General features: G+C 35.8%; 3 protein-coding genes across 3 annotated transcripts; 2 read left to right on the plus strand and 1 right to left on the minus strand.

Moving 5' to 3' along the window:
* The first annotated feature begins 612 nt into the window (after window positions 1-612).
* On the plus strand, window positions 613-1384 carry LOC124436293 (COMM domain-containing protein 4-like). The gene is given in 2 exon segments (XM_046986209.1): window positions 613-790; window positions 793-1384. Coding segments are annotated over 2 exon segments (600 nt in total). The 5' UTR covers window positions 613-675; the 3' UTR covers window positions 1278-1384.
* On the minus strand, window positions 1316-5238 carry LOC124436292 (craniofacial development protein 1-like). Its single transcript, XM_046986208.1, has 7 exons — window positions 5060-5238; window positions 4883-4976; window positions 4061-4348; window positions 3905-3991; window positions 3749-3821; window positions 1873-1952; window positions 1316-1563 (listed from the first exon to the last, which is right to left on the minus strand). Exons 1-7 carry the CDS (start codon window positions 5115-5117, stop codon window positions 1473-1475), a joined length of 771 nt encoding a protein of 256 aa, XP_046842164.1. The 5' UTR covers window positions 5118-5238; the 3' UTR covers window positions 1316-1472.
* A 187-nt stretch (window positions 5239-5425) lies between these two features.
* On the plus strand, window positions 5426-19139 carry LOC124436291 (pre-mRNA-splicing factor ATP-dependent RNA helicase PRP16-like). The gene is given in 26 exon segments (XM_046986207.1): window positions 5426-6440; window positions 6509-6632; window positions 6709-6821; window positions 6943-7016; window positions 8286-8441; window positions 8516-8701; window positions 9047-9205; window positions 9915-10067; window positions 10226-10306; window positions 10521-10682; window positions 10761-10907; window positions 11344-11442; window positions 11508-11619; window positions 12801-12863; window positions 13600-13755; window positions 14729-14829; window positions 14904-14950; window positions 15019-15181; window positions 15275-15439; window positions 16072-16220; window positions 16309-16498; window positions 16696-16821; window positions 17246-17341; window positions 17874-17913; window positions 17916-17988; window positions 18063-19139. Coding segments are annotated over 26 exon segments (3597 nt in total). The 5' UTR covers window positions 5426-5851; the 3' UTR covers window positions 18136-19139.
* The last annotated feature ends 237 nt before the right edge of the window (window positions 19140-19376 follow it).

Below are 19376 nucleotides of genomic sequence, written 5' to 3' on the forward strand. Positions count from 1 at the left end.
TGTCATTTCATTACAACGCTCTTTCGCATAACTTCGCATTTGTTTCATTACATTTATCGTACCGGTGAGCTTCTTGTATTTGCTATTATTGTAACGCCATTGACTGTGAGAGAAAAGGCAGTAAACGAACAGTACCACACATACAATTCCGCGCACGTGATAAAAACGACCCAAATTCTCTTGGATAGAATTCGTAAAGAGGTTTGCATGTGCCATATTTTACAACAAATAATTTCACAACTTTTACAATTTTAATTTTCCTTTACAAGTACAATCATTTTAATGTTTACATTAACTTTACATGAAGAGACATGAATTTTACATTTTTTATGAATTAAAATTGCTAATTTTGTTTTCTGCATTTTCCTCGAGGGCGATATTACGGCATTCCTTTCGTCAATCTAAAATTCTACCTAACACAGCAAAATTTCATATGAATCTTCGAAAACTAAATTTTGTTATCACATACAGTAACCATGAAAAAGATGGAGGTTTCGTAAAAAACGTTAATTAGAACAATTAGATTAATAGAATGTAGGAAAGACAAAAAACAGATGCTTGTCTCGATAAGCGGATACTTCATGTAAACTGACATGAAATACTTCACGGTCCAGAAGTTCGGCACGTGATTCGTATCAAAGTCGAGGAAGATTCGAAGGTTTCACCGATTTTGCCATGAAATTTCGCTTTTGCGGTGATTTGGATTGCCCAGACTGGGTATTGGCAGAGATCAGCATTCTCTCGCGAATTAGTAGCGTTAAAATGAAGCTGTTATCGATGCAGGTTGTTAAAATTTGTGCGGTGAAAATGAAATAGACTACGGGAAAGTTCAGAAATTTACCGCCGATGCAAAATTTGAACATTCCGATGTGAAGGCGTCAATCGCAGCTTTATCCTTCATCCTGTCGAGCGCGGCAAAATACTCAGTGGACGGTGATTCGTTGTGTAATGAACTACAGCAATTGGGGCTACCAAAAGAGCACTCCACATCGTTGTTTAAAGTGTACGAGGATAATTTAATCAAGTTACAAAGCTACTTAAGGAGGACGAGCTTTCGTCTCGATAAACTTCAAAACTTACAATGGCGTGTGGATTACGTCTTAGGCTCAAGTCAGTTAAAAGAGGTTAAAGAACCAGAAATTAACTTGAGATTCGAGACTGTCAACTCAGTTAGTTCTTCAGAGCAATCTGTATCGTTTACTATGACATCGGACAAGTTTCGAGTACTATTGCACGAGCTAAAGCAGGCGTATAAAACTATGGATGGCCTGTCCTAGAATAATCAATAAGTATTTTCCTACTCAATTGCAAATAATTTTTGTCATGGAATAATTTATAACACATACATATGTCGAATTGTAACAATTATACAGGTTTGAGCCGATTGCTAGTCTCTGTTATTGTGTAATCACATCAACCACATTGATGGTACTTTCTAAAAGGTATTTAGTGACATCAATTGCTACTCTCAGTTATCTTTTTCTAACTCCTTGTCGTACATCACGTTCCAGTTCAAACTGCTTGTGATCAACTCTACTGAGGAACGCTTGTTTCTCCAGGTATCTGAAAGGAAATGTTTCATTTTGCATCCTCAAGTGTTTGAAAGAAAATAGTGTTTGATTATTACAATATTCAAGTATCAAAAGAAAATGGTGTTTGACTTTTGCAAAATTTAAGTATATGAAAGAAAATAGTGTTTAATTTTTGCAATATTCAAGTATCTGAAGAAAATAGCTAAATTGATTTTTGCAATATTCAAGTATCTCAAAGAAAATGGCATTTAATTTTTGCAATATTCTACTATCTGAAAGAAATTAGGTTTAATTTTTGTAAAATGTTCATGAACTTCAATCCCCAGGCAGTATAACTTACCCATCTCTGTTGATAGTTTTCAATTCATCCTCGATTCCTTCATCTTTTTTAAAAGAATTCCAGTCAAGTTTTGATTTTTCCTGAAGTAAAAGGTCATTGTCAAACAGGAATGATTTGTAAATCAATTACAGTAAAACCTGAGTTTAACAACAGTTTAACACCTGAGTTTAACAACAGTCATTTAAACCTGAGTTTAACAACAGTCATTTAAAACCTGAGTTTAACAACAGTCATTTAAAACCTGAGTTTAGCAACAGTCATTTAAAACCTGAGTTTAACAACAGTCATTTAAAACCTGAGTTTAACAACAGTCATTTAAAACCTGAGTTTAACAACAGTCATTTACAAACATTTTTTCTGGGACACTTTGCATAAAGAAGCCTGCTTTGAGCAACCACAAGGCTAATGTAACCAAATTTGGTTTCCCAAACAAGAGATTAACCTGTTTTGAGCCACTACTCATTTATGGTAAACAAATTTCAACATCTTTATGATGCAGATTGAGAAAATAAAGTAATTCAGTTAAATAAGATGTTTGGTCTAATCTTTTGCAGTCAAACTCATTTTCAAAAACCACCCAAAATGCTGAACTTTACAGAGGTAGCATTACTTTGAATGGGTACATAAGGTGAAGTTCATGCATTAACCCTCTGAGTAACCCATATAAATATGCAAAGGATTGAAGTTTCTACTTTAGTGGACATGATGCCATAACTCACTATTTATAACCACTTTATTGGCAACAAGGGAGCAGTGTGCGAATTAGTTGAGAAAAAACGATGTGCAATTTTTTGGGAAAGTGTTTCTTTAGAGGCATAATCAAATCGATATTACGTTAATTATTATACAGCGCTAATTGCTAAATTAATATTTTTAAACGTGCACAAATTCATATGATTACGACAGTGTTTTTCGTTACGACCGCTGATCCAGTTACAAAATGTATGAGAGAAATTTTTGCGCGTGTTACTCTCTCCTCTTTTTTTGTGCAATCTTTACAGCGCTATAAATTCATCACTTGGCCATCATCCTAGTACTCAAACGAGTCAGCATTTGATTTTTCCATCCACTTTTTTACTGTATTAACTTTGCTGGTAGCTTTAACCTTTCGACGAAGATGGCAAGAAAGACAAAAGTGAAAAGAAAATAACCGAATATACTTTTGCTTTCTGATTATTAACAGTAACATCCTTGATGTTTACTTATGATAAAAACAACATATTTACGTCTTATTACAAACAATATATAAAAGCAAAAGTATGGCTAATCAAGGTTGCCAGTTTGTCTTAATATTTTTAGCCATATTTGGCTTCTTTTTCTCACGTAAGGCTTAATGAAAATTAAAATTCCCTTTATTTTTCAAATTTAGCTTATTTAAGTTTTTTTTGTCTTCTTTTAAGAATCAAAATCGAAATACTTTCTGATTTTACTGAAAATACTCAAAATAGCTATGATGCCAAAAACAGTACGTAACGGTTTACAAAACAACGTAAATGCAAAAATCGACATTAATAATCTATTACACACCTATTGTCATAAGCATATAAGCAACATGTATGTTGACTGTTAACAGACTTCCCAGTCTCAAAGTGACAACGCCTTTGAATTTGATGACATTTTGTCAACATGGATTTTAATTTCGTGCAGCGCACTCGTTTATAAAGTAAAGATCAGTAAAGATTAAGCTTAAAAATTTTTTTCCATTTATGTGGTAGTAATCAATAAATTAGTTTTTTGCACATCGTTTGAAAAAGTGATGTGCAATTGTTTTCATTTTAGCTAAAACGATGTGCAAATTGCACATTGCACACCGTTAATTCGCACACTGCAAGGGAGATTGTAAAAGTTGGTTTTTATGGTAGTAAACTTGTTTTACCAAAGTGCTCATTTTAGGTTTCTTTCCAATCTTTCCAAGCACACTACTTAGTCCACCGCAAGGTCGTTTCGACCTGAATTGAGAAGTACAAAAGCAAAAAACTGATCAATATATGTTGCTAAGAAACATAAAACATGTACAGAACTCTACACTCACGGCAGGAGTGTTTTTCTACTTTGACCAACATTGCCAACTTCATCAGTAGTCACTTTTGGAGATGATACATCAACTGATTTCTCAACTCTAAAACAGAGTCATATTAAGAAATACGTACATATCAATATAGAAGCTCAATTCATTCAATAAAAATACCTTACTTCCTCGCCAGCAAAATCAAAGATCTCAGTTACTTTAACTATTTTCTCGGTACTTGTGTCGTCTTTTTTAACCTGTTCTCCTTTTGTCTCTAGTTTGGAGGATGTCCCAGCCTGTCGAACACTGGAAGTTTCTTCTTTGAAAGCAGCCCAGAGATCATCGACTCTCTTCGAATCACCATCAACCCTAGAGCGGTCCTTTGTTGGTAGTATTTCATCATCATCTTCACTTTCCTCAACAGGAGAGACTTCCTCATCTTCTAATTTAATTCCGCCTTTTCTTTTCCTACAGAAAATCATTTTACTCTAGCATTGTGAAGTTATATTGTAAATAACACAATTTTCCTCTGTCTCATGTGTGTCATTTACTCTGTAATTGTGTGATTGCATCAAGCATAGAAAATAATTAAGACCTTGCAGAGTATAGGATACTTATTGTCTCCTAGGATAACTTTATCAGCAAATGCATGCTGTTATAGTTTTTTACTATCCTTCTCAGAGATACAAGGTGAATTGTGCTTTGTCACGTGTTTGTCCTACAAACATCAATGTTCCTACTGCCTTTCTCACCAGTGTCATTGCCACAGTTGATGAAGAATGGTAAGGTGATGAAAAATGCAAGAAATAACACATTCAGTAATTCTAATATAAACTGAAATGGATGTAATATTATTACATAATACAATACAGGTAGTATTAAAATTTTCCACAAAGGCTCAATTTCATTCATTAAATCACTGATTTGTGAAATGACTACATCACAATGTTTGAAGATTATTACATTGCAAATGTTGTTCAGTATTAACGCATCATGCAATACCTTCCCGCAGACTTTTTCTTTTTGCTTTTTGTTTGTTTCTTGTTGCTCGCAGAGCCATCACCATCGTCCGCTTCTTCTTCACTAGAAGGTTCCTCTATAGACATTTAATTAAAATGCGCTGCTGAAATTTGTAACAAAATTTCCTTTATTTAAAACTTTAATTGGTTCGTGCTAAACCTGGTACGTAGTCTTCGTCATCCTCGCTATCATATTCTGAATCCGAGTTGTCAGACATTTGAGAATGTTTAAAGAAAATGAGAAGAACAAAGGAACAAATCCTCACTTCTTCTCGCGCTGTCAATATTGTTTATTGAAACTTTTACATAAATTATCTTCTATCACACGGCATTATTATATTGTTATAGATTTTCACCTCCTTATTTCAAGGCATTTGTGGAAAAATAATTCTAATAAGTAAACATATCAGCATATGAGGAAAGTATCTGAAATTTGGAAACAAGTTAGATAATAAATACATTTTAGCATAAAAGCGAAATTAGTTAACAGATATGTATTGACTTTTAAAACGTAAATCACCTTCAGTCGAACTAAGGAATATCAAAACATTGGGAAAACAAGGAAAAACGCATATATGAAAAGGAATCGCATATAGGTTCAGTGAAGTCGTTGATCAATGGAACGTTGAAGCAAAACAATAGCAAAATGTCGATTTATTGACGTTTTTTATACGTTTTTCTATAGGAATATACTTTCTTACTTTGGATATCAAGTCGAGAGTTATTTAAACTGGAGTTGTATCGCGATCTGATAAATTTGATAGGGTAACATTACGGCATAACATAAGTTGTCGTTTTCTTTTGAGTTTTTCAACGTAAAGAAATAGGCTGGTCTTGATGTATAAAGTATAATGACCTGCCTCTAGATTTGAGTTGTGAACCGCTCCGAACTTATACTTGGTGCTACTATCGATCAAATAACTCGTGTTGGTAGGGACTTATTGGAGGAATTATGAGTTTTGATGGATCTGTTGTTAGCAGACTTGAAGGATCCTCAGATGCTCCTGGAGGGCTGGTTGTTAAAAAATACAACAAGTCTGCGACAAAAAGCTCAACTGGGGGAGGTAGCCAACTTGGTTTACAGAAACTTGCCAAGCAAAAACGTAAAGAGAGGGAGGAAGAGGAAGAGAGAAATAGGAAGAATTTAAGATCTGAAACTTGGGAAGATGGGGATGAAAGAAACAGCATGTCTACCTTGGCAAAACATAGACATTATCGTTCAAAAATGGTCGAGACTCCTTCACACCCAGGAGGGGTTAGTGATGAATATAGAGAAAAGAAAAGAAGGCGTGATGAGAGGGATAGAGAGCAGCGAAGGGGAGGGGTTTATGCAAATACCAAGGGTAAAAGAAATCAAGAAGATCATAGGGATAAGGTAAGATCTAACAGGGACAGTAGGGAAGATAAAGGATCGAGAAGATCCTCTAGAAGCAGAGGAGATAGCACCAGGTCAACCAGAGATGGATATAATTGGGAAGATACACCAAGTAGCCGGAGATCAAGGGAGGAAAGAGAATATACACCAAGCTATGGTAATCGAGGTATGATTAACATCATGAAGTGCTTGCAAATTTACTAGCTTACTTTTTTACTATGGTTATTATGTCAGGTCTAAGGACACCATCACGGACATCGTGGGAAGATGAAGAGGAATCAACACCTTCAAGAAGAAATTGGGATACGCCATCACCTGCAAGATCCGACATTTCAAGAAGAGACCGCAGTGAAAGACGGTATATAGTCACATTTTTAATACTCATATTTATCAATGGCTCATCATAAAAACTTATTGTTCTTCTTTACTCTTAGGCATCCAAAAAATATTTCCGACACACCAGCTCTAACTCCCACCTACAAATACAACAGTTGGGCAAACCAGAAGAAAAGTTTTGGTGTAACTCCACGTTTGTCTTATGGAAAAGGTTCTTGAAAAGTTTTGAAATCCTATTGAACATTATTGTTATGACGATTCATTGTTATGATTTTAATTGACCTTGAATAGAAGTGATGGAACTTCTCCTTATCATTGGCACTTACTTTTAGGTCGTCAAGATGATGGCCATGATAAGAAAGAAATGTCAGAAAGTGAGAGAAAAGATTGGGAAGAAGAACAAAAGGTTTGTTGCCTATGTATTTTGCAATCACAGATGATATACAGGTTGTTAGAAAGAAACAGAAAGTAACCTATTGTAAAATTTCAATGTCAAATCATTATGCTGGTGCAAATGGTGCATTGCTATTCACGTTTTGATCTTAGAATTTAAGTTAAATTCCCACGAGATAAAAGCTTTCAGGCTTGTAGCAAAGATATGTCATATACGTAATGCAAGTTAGCTGACAATACTCAATGCACAAAATAAAGCATACTCCGAATAAAAAGTTCATGTTTAACTCAATATTTGAGAAGGCAACAAGACAATTTGTTTATTTGAATAGTTTTATTTCAAATTTGTTGCAAACATAACTATTCAAATAAAAAATTGTTTTGTTTCCTTCTCAAATATTGAGTTAAACATGAACTTTTTATTTGGAATATGCTTCATTTTGTACTACATAAAATTTTCAGCTGGTAATGGATACTCAACGCACTTGCTGGCTTAGCATTATGATAGACAGTGAAATCACAATACATCACTTTCTAAAGGTCCTGTTTTTTTACACATCACGTTTATATAAATATGTGGTAGCTGATTATTTATGGTATGTACATTATTTGTATTTATGGTATATACTTTATTTGTCGTATACTGGTCGCAAAAAGAGAACTGTTCAAAGATTTTTATTGCGGCCAATTACAGTCCTGAGTGTGTAAAGTCCAGTAGATATGGAAACAATGAATTAATTGAAAATTGAAATATGTACAACTCTGGTAACATTTAGTATTTAGTAAGTCTTTCTCCAGCCATGCTATGTATTAAAGTTTTTAGGCCCACAGTCAGTGTGACTGTTGCAGCCAGCACAATTGATGGCGGGGGTGCAAAAGAAGTTAATATGGGAGAACATGAATACGTGAATTGAAAGAAACAAAATCTATAAGGCGTCTACTAAATATTAATCCTAAGGATTAATATTATGTATATTCTCTGATGGTGTACTAAATTATAACATACAATCATACCAAACTATTTGCTACGTATATTCCGGTCACAAGCCATGGACTTGACTGAATCAAGAACAGCGAGTGGAATAAACAAATGTTTTAGTATGATAGTGCGTTGTAGTTTAGTACATGCCTTGGAGACTTTGATACTCCAAATTTATACAATTTTATCGTGTGCGTACAATATGATTCTAAAATAAATTATAAGATTTAAAAATATTGTTGTTGTAAATCAAGGATGTGAGTAAATGGGCATGTTTTAACCAGGTTGTTCTTTGCTCTTCAGCGTCTGGATCGAGCATGGTATGACATGGACAGTGGACAAGATGAAAACCATAATCCATTTTCAAATGTTAGCGATGAATATGTGGCACAGAAAGAAGAAGCCATAGCGAAGAAACAGTTCAAACGAATGTCGGCACAGCAACGGCAGATCAACAAGGTAAACAAAAACATTTTGTGTCATCCACTCCTCACATCCCAACTTGTTTTTCATCGTTTTTTTTAACTTTTCAGGACATCGAAAAATGGGAAACAAACAGAATGTTAACAAGTGGTGTGGTACAGCGTTTGGAAGTCGACGAAGATTTTGAAGAAGAAACTCAAAATAAAGTTCATCTACTTGTTCATAACATGGTTCCTCCATTTCTTGATGGAAGAATAGTGTTTACTAAACAACCTGAACCAGTTATTCCTGTCAAGGTAAGGTTTGAATGAAAAGGAGACGAGAATCGTCCTTGTACTGCTGATGCGTTGTTGCCAGCGACTGGGATACCAGGGTATTGCTGTGGCGAGGGGGATATTTTTGTGATAGTCGCCCCCATTTTTAGAATCAACATATTCAGGAAATTGGGTTGGTCATTCGGAAAAGTACGGTATTGACAGTGCAAAAGAAAATCTGTTGTTAAACCTTTAGGTGGCGAATGTTTCAAAAGTTGCTTGCAATTTCGTTTGGTGATTGTTGCAGATCTTTTACTCCCATTTGCCAAAATAGTGTCGGCTTTTTTGCATAACTGAGAAAAAGATAAAATATTTTCTTTTTTCAAGGATGCCTCGTCTGACATGGCGATCATAAGCCGTAAAGGATGTCTGGCCGTGAGGAGGTATAGGGAGGAGAAAGAGCGTAAGAAGGCTCAGCATAAAGACTGGGAACTAGCGGGAACCAAACTTGGCAATCTTCTTGGGGTGGAGAAAAAGAAGGACGAGGTTTGTATGATTGTATCAGCAGAGATCACTTGATCGTGAGAAGTAGATTGTATTATATTGGTAGGAAATGATTTTTTGACAGAACAGTATACGTAACTGTCTTTCACAGTGATATTGCTGTGGAATTAATTTTTGAGGATAAAATTATAAAGGTTTGCAGAATCAGTGTTTGTCGAATCATAACCCAAACCTATCTCCCACGTTAACACACACAGTTGATATGAACAGCAGTTAATGAGACGAGCGCGTCATCAGTATTCCTAACCTTCATTGCATGTCAGATCACCAAAATTGTTTTTGATGCAAAATTGTTATTCGTGTATCTCTATTTCTAGATTAGCTTTTCATAAAGCACAAAATTAGCTATAAATGTATTAATAGATTATTATGTGTCATTAGATTAGTTAATAACGTAGAGAAGTTATTACGTAGCATAGACTAGTTGTTACCATTGCTAGAATAGGAATTATTATATATCTAGGTCAGTCATTGATGTAAAACAAGATTAACTATCAACGTACGTATTACTAGATGAGTTATTGATATATCACTAGATTAGGTATTATTATAGAACTTGATTAGTAATATAGTAAAATACACTTAAGTAATGTGTCACTAGAATTTAATTATGTTAACAACAAGCAGATCGGAAAATTTCATCCATTTTTGCCTTCTTGTCACGACCACTAACGAAAGCTTTGTGTTTCAGGAGGATGATCAGGCCGGAGGGGAGGATTATAAAGAAAATCAAAGATTTGCAGATCACATGAAGGACAAGAGCCAAAGCACAAGTGAATTTGCTACACAGAAAACATTAAAAGAACAGAGACAATTTTTGCCGATATTCTCCGTCAGACAAGAGGTAAAATGCGCGGGGTAGGGTTGGGTTGTAGGACAATTTGAAACTATGCGAACGGGAGGCTACGTCGTGGGAGGGTTTTCATATGATACGTAGGGTATGTCTATGGAAAGTTTTGAAGTTATGATGAACAATCCATTTTCTGTCATATTTGTTTTTAGTTATTGAATGTTATCCGTGACAACCAAGTTGTGATTATTGTCGGTGAAACGGGATCTGGAAAAACGACTCAACTCACGCAGGTTGGTTAACATAACAACATAATGAGTTCATACCTTCAAGTTTGCTCACATCATGTTTGATCCCTCATAGTTCATTCCTTCTAGTCTTCTCACATCATGTTTGATCTATCATTGGTCACATTATGTGATCCATCATTGTTCACACATTAACATCGTGTTCAATCCATCATTATAACCATCTTCACACCATCATTCATCTTCCACTTTAAAACAGTATCTTCACGAAGATGGTTACAGTAACTACGGTATAATTGGATGTACACAACCTCGACGTGTTGCCGCAATGTCAGTTGCGAAGAGAGTGAGCGAGGAGGTTGGGGTAGAGCTTGGTGAGGAAGTCGGTTATGCGATACGTTTTGAAGACTGTACAGCGGAAGTAAGTATGATACTTTGTTGTATATTCTTAGAATGACTTTCCGCTTGAGGGTTGTTTTATTATCATTTTGTCATATAGTCGACTATGATCAAATATATGACGGATGGTATTTTACTGAGAGAATCGTTGAACGAGTCCGACTTGGATCGTTATAGTGCAGTCATTATGGACGAAGCTCATGAAAGATCTTTGAATACAGATGTCTTGTTTGGTCTTCTCAGGGAGGTCTGTATCACATGGCTATTTTCTTACAGCCGTGTGTTTCACGATGGTGTGTTCACAGAATCAGGCCTGGATAAAGTATTTACTTTCCGGGCAGCAAATTTTAAAAAAATTGAGATTTCCTGGAAAATTCTTCATTGATATCTGTTGGAAAAACATGTTTGCAAATGTCAGTCAGCAGTTTCCTCTACATCCCTTAGTGAAATTGTTTATTTTACAAAGTAGTCAATTTACAGTGTAATCTAACTTAATTTTTGATGCACCGGTATTTAAAATCTACTCTAATATTTTTGAGAAATTTTCTACCGAATAGAATACATATATTTCCTGCGAGTAATTTAGTGAGAGATTTCCTGGCGACAACGCAGCTTGTGATGCCGGGTATTTTGCCAACCCTGCGCCGAACCACGGTGAATAATTTCCATGTTTATTTATCAAGGTTATCGGGAGAAGACGTGATCTCAAATTGATAGTTACATCGGCCACGATGGACTCCGACAAATTCGCAGTGTTCTTCGGGAACGCCCCTGTCTATAAGGTAATGATTAGGAGTGATTTTCGCCTTGTGGCTGAATGACGTTCACTGTGTTAATGACGTTTTAGATTCCTGGTCGAACATTTCCGGTCGAGATATTCTTTAGCAAAAACGTTGTGGAAGATTACGTTGATGCTGCGGTTAAACAAGCTTTACAAATACATCTTACACCTTCAAAAGGTAAAAACATAGACATGAAGTAAATGGTTTGAATATGGGAGTATCGTTACATGTTTGTAGATGTAGATCGTCCAGGTCAGTAGAATCCTGAGGACTTTTTTTTGTTGTTGTTGTTGTTTTTGTTGTCGTTGTTGTACCGCTAAGTTTGTCGAAACGTCAGTCAACATCAACAACAACAGTCCTCAGGACTCTACTAACATGACGATTATAAACATGTAACATAGACATAGTTGAACAGTTTTCAATTCGCTACCTAGAGAAATGGTTGTATTGCTTGAATATTGAATGTTAGAGACATTTACTGTGTATTATTGTTTAAGAAATAAAAGATCTCTACTGTGTTTGCACAGGCTTATGCAAAAGGAAGAAATCTATGGGAGAACTTGAGAGCAGATCAGTGCAAGGCCGAGACCGAAGTTTGAGGGTTGCATCTGCTTGAGAGCTCTTATGTACAAACGTCTCCGAGGTTTGCATTAGTCAGTACAAACACGAAAAACATCTTTTGTTTCTTTTATAAAATACCAATAATGCATAACAGAAAAACTTTGAACAGACATTTTTATTTTTCTTTTAAAATGTATTGATAATTGACTTGCAATTTCTCATTGATTGATTGATTGATTTGATGGTCTTAGCTCTGGCTTAACTTCGACGAGTATTGCTGAATTCGGTTTTCTTATGTATATCAATAATTATTCAGATCTCAGCTTTGCTTCGGCAGATAACGTTGACCTTGTTCTTAATAATTCTTCGTATCATGCTCAACCTCGTCTAATAATTGCTAATTATTATTCACTATGTAAACAATGTCGGCTGTGATTGGTCATCTACATACAAATAATTCTCTATATCTACGATTATTGACCCCATTAGAAGCCGGTTTTGAAAAAAAATCAAATAATAGCGAGGTTTGACACGATTTCTAAAAACGAAATGCAAAACCTTTTATATTTAAACGAGAAGAACTTGAAAAAACAGTTTGACAAGGACAAATTGGAGAAGGTTGGAAAATTTTTACATTGATCAGTTTTGATGATATTTCAGTTAGTTGAGGTGAATAATAAAACAATTATCGAATTCAGCTTTCGTATAATGTCAAGAAATATTCAGACTCGGTCAATGTTGTCTGCTGAAGTGAAGCTGATCATCAGTCTCGTCCAATAATTGTTAATTATTCTTAGGTGACCTGTTGATATTTATGCCAGGACAGGAAGATATCGAAGTTACTTGTGCTTTAATACGAGGTATGTAAACGTTATCTATTGAGATGATGACCATTTCTGTTTTATTTCAATTTGACTTTATTTAAACACGGATTTAAAACCATCAGAACATTAGTTTGCACAAAAATAATGTGCTCATTATAAGTACAATTATAATTAAAATATAGATACTCCAGCTTACATTCAAACTCCGTTTGAGTAGACGTTAAAACTAAGTGACACTTGCAAATTGAAGTTGTTCCAAAGAAAAGCTCAACTCCATGAGAAAAAATGCTATAATCAATATTTTTTTCTGGGAAAGAGCAACTTGCCATTGGAGTACTATTATTTACGATGTCGAAACATTTCCTTTAAATACCGTGGTGTTTGACCGGAAAATGTTTTAAACATAAGTATAACTTTTTGCTTTTGGCAATTGACATATAAATTATCCCACTTCAATTCACTCGATGATTTATGATGTTTTTTTTTTTATCATAAGTCATAATAACTGTTGACAATAAAGTTATTGACCAGTAAACCATGCTTGATTGTTGAGAATGGGAGGGGGGGGAGGGATGAGTCGAAGAAATCTCTTCGTGTTTCTATCTTTTTATAAAACAGGTTTTGTGGGTGCGTGTGTGTGTGTAAATTAGTATAAGTATTAACCAGAGTGTAGTACTTGTAAACTCGCATCGTATGAATGACCACACATAGGAATGAATACTTGAATTGGTAACTCGAATATTTTGCTGAGCTCAGTTCCTTTTTTTCGCAGAACGACTGGATGAAGTTGACGATGCTCCGTTACTCGCAATTCTCCCTATCTACTCCCAATTACCCTCGGATCTCCAGGCGAAGATATTTCAGAAATCCCCTGAAGGTGTTCGAAAGTGTATCGTGGCTACAAATATTGCCGAAACTTCGCTGACAGGCAAGTCACTGATTGGATGATTTCATTTTTTGGTTATAGAACAAATTGGTGATTGAATAAAACATTGACGAGTCGTTGATTAGATAATAGTATAAGTCGCCTATTGGATAATAGCATAAATCATTGATTTGATAGTAGTTGAAGTCATTGATTGGATAATAGCACTGGTCTTTGATTGGATAATCGAGCAATAGAAAGTTATCAATTGAATAATACTTAGTAAAACACATTACGATTGACTGTAAAAAGTAAACAATTTTTATTCTTAATGCTTTTCAATAAATATATGTTATTTACCGGCTGTGAGTTTCGTACGGAAAAGAATATTTTCGCAAAGTCGGCCTCAGAACGCTTCAGAAACCGAGTGAGATATTTTTTGTGTACGTACCGTCCTAAATGGCAAATAACATATTTAATTTTTATTTTCATAACGAAGAAATTCGCGTTGTAAAATGGCTGACATGCGGCTTTTTATACTGAAATTGCTTTGTTTTTGTAGCTACAAGATTCACTTCGTGTGAATAGTAAAATTCACTCTTGCTTTGATAACTTTCATCTGAATACACTTTGCTTACTCGTTCAAAACTTACATCGCTTTTAAATCAATTTTAAAATTTAAATTTCCCTTTGTAAACAAATACATAGCAAAAAAATATCACTTTTAGACCACGGTCAAGATATCGTAAAAAGCTGCCCCCTGCTGCAGCCAATCAGATTGCGGGAAGTCAGAAACCATCACTTTGCGTGCATACAAATAAAAAATAAATAATGGTTACTTTTTTCAGAGTGTCAATCGTTTTGTGCTTTTTGACAGTCGTAGTACTTACCTATATTATTTTAGTTAAAGGAAATGCAAACAAAGATTCTGGATAACTAGGGGTGCACAATGATGATCGTGGACTTGCGGCAGTCTTCCCTTAACCATATGGTGAAAACATTACAAAATAAAATACGAGTGTTTTTATTTTTTTAGTGGATGGTATCATCTTTGTTATTGATTGCGGTTACTGTAAGTTAAAGGTGTTTAATCCAAAGATAGGTATGGACGCACTCCAGGTCTATCCTATCAGTCAGGTGCGTTCCCATGATTCTTCTTGCCCTGAGAAAAAAGCCCACTATACGAATCACGACTCGCTTTTTTCTTACAGGCGAACGCCAATCAAAGATCGGGTAGAGCAGGCAGAACGGGACCTGGGTGAGTAGTGACGAATGTTGATCACGTGAAAAGATTCTTGAATGATTTCATGTTTCATTCATTGACAGTCAATGCTTCCGTCTTTATACGGAGAGCAACTACAAAAATGAACTATTGATATCAACGGTACCGGAGATCCAGAGAACAAATCTTTCAAATGTTGTCTTGTTGCTGAAGTCGTTAGGAGTTCAAGATCTACTCGAGTTTCATTTTATGGATCCACCTCCACAGGTAGTGTGCAGCCACACCGGTCGTCCTCTCCCCCCTGAAAACATGCGTAAGCGTATAACTGCCGACTCAAATTTCTGTCTCATTGTTCAACAGGACAACATCCTCAACTCTATGTATCAACTGTGGATTCTTGGAGCTCTTGATAACACAGGTAGCCTAACACCACTCGGTCGACAAATGGTGGAGTTTCCTCTCGATCCAGCAATGTCGAAGATGTTGATTGTTGCTGTGGATATGGAGTGTAGCGAGGAAGTGTTGGTACGGTGGTTTTGCTTCATATCGTTCAATCCCACAATAACATAAACATTTAACAATACGCAATTGATTCACCCACACATTTCCTCTGTTCACAATACGATGACGTTTGAACAAGACAACAAATACAGCGAAGCTTACATTTACTCCTCACTCGACTCCAAAGATGACTTGTGCAGTCTTTGTGCGTAGTTTCAGGTTAGAGTTTGACTGTGAAGTTGACTAAGGATGTCGAAACGTCAACTGTTCTTCTCAGGACTCTACCAACCTGGAAGATCTACATCTACAAACATGTAACGATGCCCCTGTGTTTAAATCATTCACTTTATACACTGTGCCCAACACCCAAACATACTTAACTCTAGGGTTGGGCGATATTTCGATAAATTGATTTAACTCGACCTTCGGTCTCGGGCTTGCACTGATCTGCTCTCGAGTTCTCCCAAAGGTCTCCTCGGTTTACATAAGCCTGTGCAAACACAGTAAACATGTTTTATTCCTTAAGTGTTCGACAGATTGTACTCTTCTTACAGTTTTTACTCTTTCTCGTGTTGCAAATATGACATCCTACATTATTTCAAAACAGCGTTTGCTCACGAAGTAACAGTTTGTCCATGAAATGATTCTCTGTTTAGACCATAGTCTCGATGCTGTCAGTTCCTGCAATATTCTATCGACCCAAAGGACGAGAGGAAGAAAGTGATGCGGCAAGGGAGAAGTTTTCTGTTCCCGAGAGCGATCATCTCACATACCTCCATGTCTACCAACAATGGCGGTCGAACAAGTAAGCAAACATAAAGTTGAAAAAAACTTATTTGATGACATCCATGTAAAGAATTCTCATGTGAAGAATTTCTTCTCTCTCTCTTCAGCTACTCCAGCCATTGGTGTTCGGAACATTTCATTCACGTCAAAGCGATCCGCAAAGTGCGGGAGGTTCGGGGACAGCTTAAGGATATCATGGTACAACATCGTATGGAGTTGAAATCATGTGGCAATGACTGGGACGTCGTGAGAAAGTGCATTTGCTCATCATACTTTCATCAAGCTGCAAGACTAAAGGTAGGAACCGCTTGCCACTGTTCGCTGGCACTTTTTCTATGATGCTAAATTATCGTTTTACTTCAAAACGATACATTTAAGCATTGTTCATCGTTGTGCAACTTAAGTATCCAATATGGATCCTTGTTCAAACTTTCTTATTGCGTAATTGTGTCGTAGATCGAAGTAGATCAATGAGTATCTTCTATGTATTAAAGGGGATCGGAGAGTACGTGAACATGCGCACTGGAATGCCATGTCATCTTCATCCAACTAGTGCCTTATTTGGAATGGGTTTCACGCCCGACTATATTGTCTACCACGAACTGGTCATGACTTCCAAGGTTTGTTTGAGCGATTGCCTTGAATATCGATTGTCTTTTGTCTTTGTGGTTCTAAAATACCAATGATTTGAACCCAGTCCCTTAGATGTCTTATTACCGTGTGCAGATGAGGCATGGACGCCATTTCTAAAGGTGCGAAAAGCAGAATTCAAAATCAAGAATAAGTTAATAGAAAGCTTAAATAGCCAAATCTATTAAAAATTTTAAAAACAAAACCTAGATTATCTGCTCTGTAACTGAGTATCAACTCTCTCACAGTAACTGAGTGCCAACTCAGGAAAAGCAGATTTTACTTGTAAATAATATCATAAGTTTGGCACCTTTCAAGATGGCGGTTTGTTTCTCTCGTAACTGTAAGATTTCGGCGGAGTCAGGTATCTAGTAGACTGGGTACTAGGTCATTCTAAACTACTCTCTTTCGTAGGAATACATGCAATGTGTGACGTCAGTAGATGGATATTGGTTAGCCGAACTCGGTCCCATGTTCTACACAGTGAAGGAATCATTGAAGACGAGACATGTAAGTTAAGAGTTCTGCTTTCTTTATTTACTTGAATGTCAAAGACCGAGTCTCATTCTCAGTTGTAAGGCTAATGCAAAATTTTCATAACTTGTTTTATTTGTTTAATCAAAAGTACTTGCTCTTAATATCTTTTTCATGGAAACAGAGTTGAAAGTGGTTTTTCTAGACCGATTTAATAGCCGCCCAAAGTGGCGATTTTCGACATGTCCAGTGTGAAATTTTCTGGCTGCCATGTTTGCTAAATTGACGTCATAAGTAGTGCACACAATGAGTGCACATTTGAACATGGCAGCAGGCATTACTTTTGGCTGGGCGACTTCCGTATTACTTATGACGTCAAATAAGCAAACATTGTGGTCAATAAAAGTTGAACGAGAGAACAACTTTTGAAGTTGAAATTAGTCGACTTCCATTCACTGTAAAATGGACATAAACATACTAAATTGCTTGTAAACATTTAAATATTTTTTCAATCTAATTAAAAAGTATAGGAAAATTTCATTGCATTAACACTTCGATGATAAACTAGGAGAAACGTCAAGTTGCCAGAGAGAAATTGAATGAAATGGAAGAGAAATGGCCGAAGCTACAGCACAACTTAAGGCACGTGCTGCAGAAAAAATTGAAAGAGTTTCTTCTGTCAGGTAGGTAAACAACTGAACTAATATCCCTGTAAAAGTTGTCACCTTTTCTTAAATCGTTTACTCTTGTTTAACAGATCACACATTGCCACGCCAGGTCTTAAGACCCCTGGTACCCCTCGTCGTACTCCCCATCGATTTGGTTTGTGAATTCTAAGCTTTATCGCACGACTCGAGTAAAGTGAAATTTTTTCAGTGAACATTTTATGGATTTCACAGCAAAATAACTGCTATGTAGTGACAATGGTCATTTTGGGTAGTTTGCATCCGTTTTTAATCTTCAAATTTCCCATTTTTTATTCGCCAACATATATTTGTGTATCGTCATTATGCTGGTATTGTAAGGCCAGGTTGTGCAAAGCCTAGATTTCAGTGCAAGGCCGTTGCTGACTCGATCATTGGTAGGGTGGTGGGATTTATATATTCATATTCTTCCGTATCAACATTCTTTGAAATCAATTGTTTTCTGCGGATTATGACATGCAAATATGAATATTGCGCCCCCCCCTAATTATGGAGATTGAATATTCTTATTGTAAAAGTTTACGATAAAAGATAAAAAGTTACCACATAAATTAGAGTTGGTGATAAAACAGTGTTTCGAAGATGACGAAGTAAATTTTTGGTAAGAAAACAGTCATATTTCTCGAATTACAGAAAGACTATATCCAGTGTACGGTGTTATTCTGTCAAAAATGATTCGTGTAATGAGCAAAGAACTTTTTCTTATCTGCTATAGAAACAAAGTTAATGATGACACAGGCCCATAAAAAATTAACACGAAATTGAAAGCTCGGCTGTGGCCACAATTTTTTTATCACTTGAAAATGTTATATGCTCATAACAGATAAACAGACTTATGCTAAACAAACCTTCTATAGCTACTTCATAAAAGACGACATAAACGACATTTGAAAAAGTCTATGTGCTTCTAGTCCTTGAATCATATTTTTGGTAAATTTTTGTAAACATGAAAACGCACTAATTTTCTTTCTAAGTAGTGAAGATAAAGTTGTTATACCTTTTAGAAATGTCGTTCATGTCGTCTTCTTGAAATGTCGTTCATGTCGTCTTTATTAAATTTCATTATTCTGCTGTAAAGGTGTAGTCGTTGTAAAGTAGGGCTGCTAAACATTACAAAATTGGCATTTCTATTACTGAGTTTTTCGATAATGGATTGCGACTTTTAGTATAAATTCAGAAAAAACTTCCTCTCTGATGAGGAGGAGGAAGGCAAAGAAAAAAAAGATAGGATCCCATGCAAAAAAACACTCTTAAAAAAACTTAGTCTTTTAATCAAATTTTTTTATGGTAAAAAGTCCTATACGTTATCCATTTAAACTTGAAGAGGTAGACATAAAGGTAGACATAAAGGTAGACATAAAGGTAGA

The sequence above is a fragment of the Xenia sp. Carnegie-2017 genome, unplaced genomic scaffold, assembly GCF_021976095.1.
Source record: "Xenia sp. Carnegie-2017 unplaced genomic scaffold, XeniaSp_v1 HiC_scaffold_16, whole genome shotgun sequence".
Classification (NCBI taxonomy): domain Eukaryota; kingdom Metazoa; phylum Cnidaria; class Anthozoa; order Malacalcyonacea; family Xeniidae; genus Xenia; species Xenia sp. Carnegie-2017.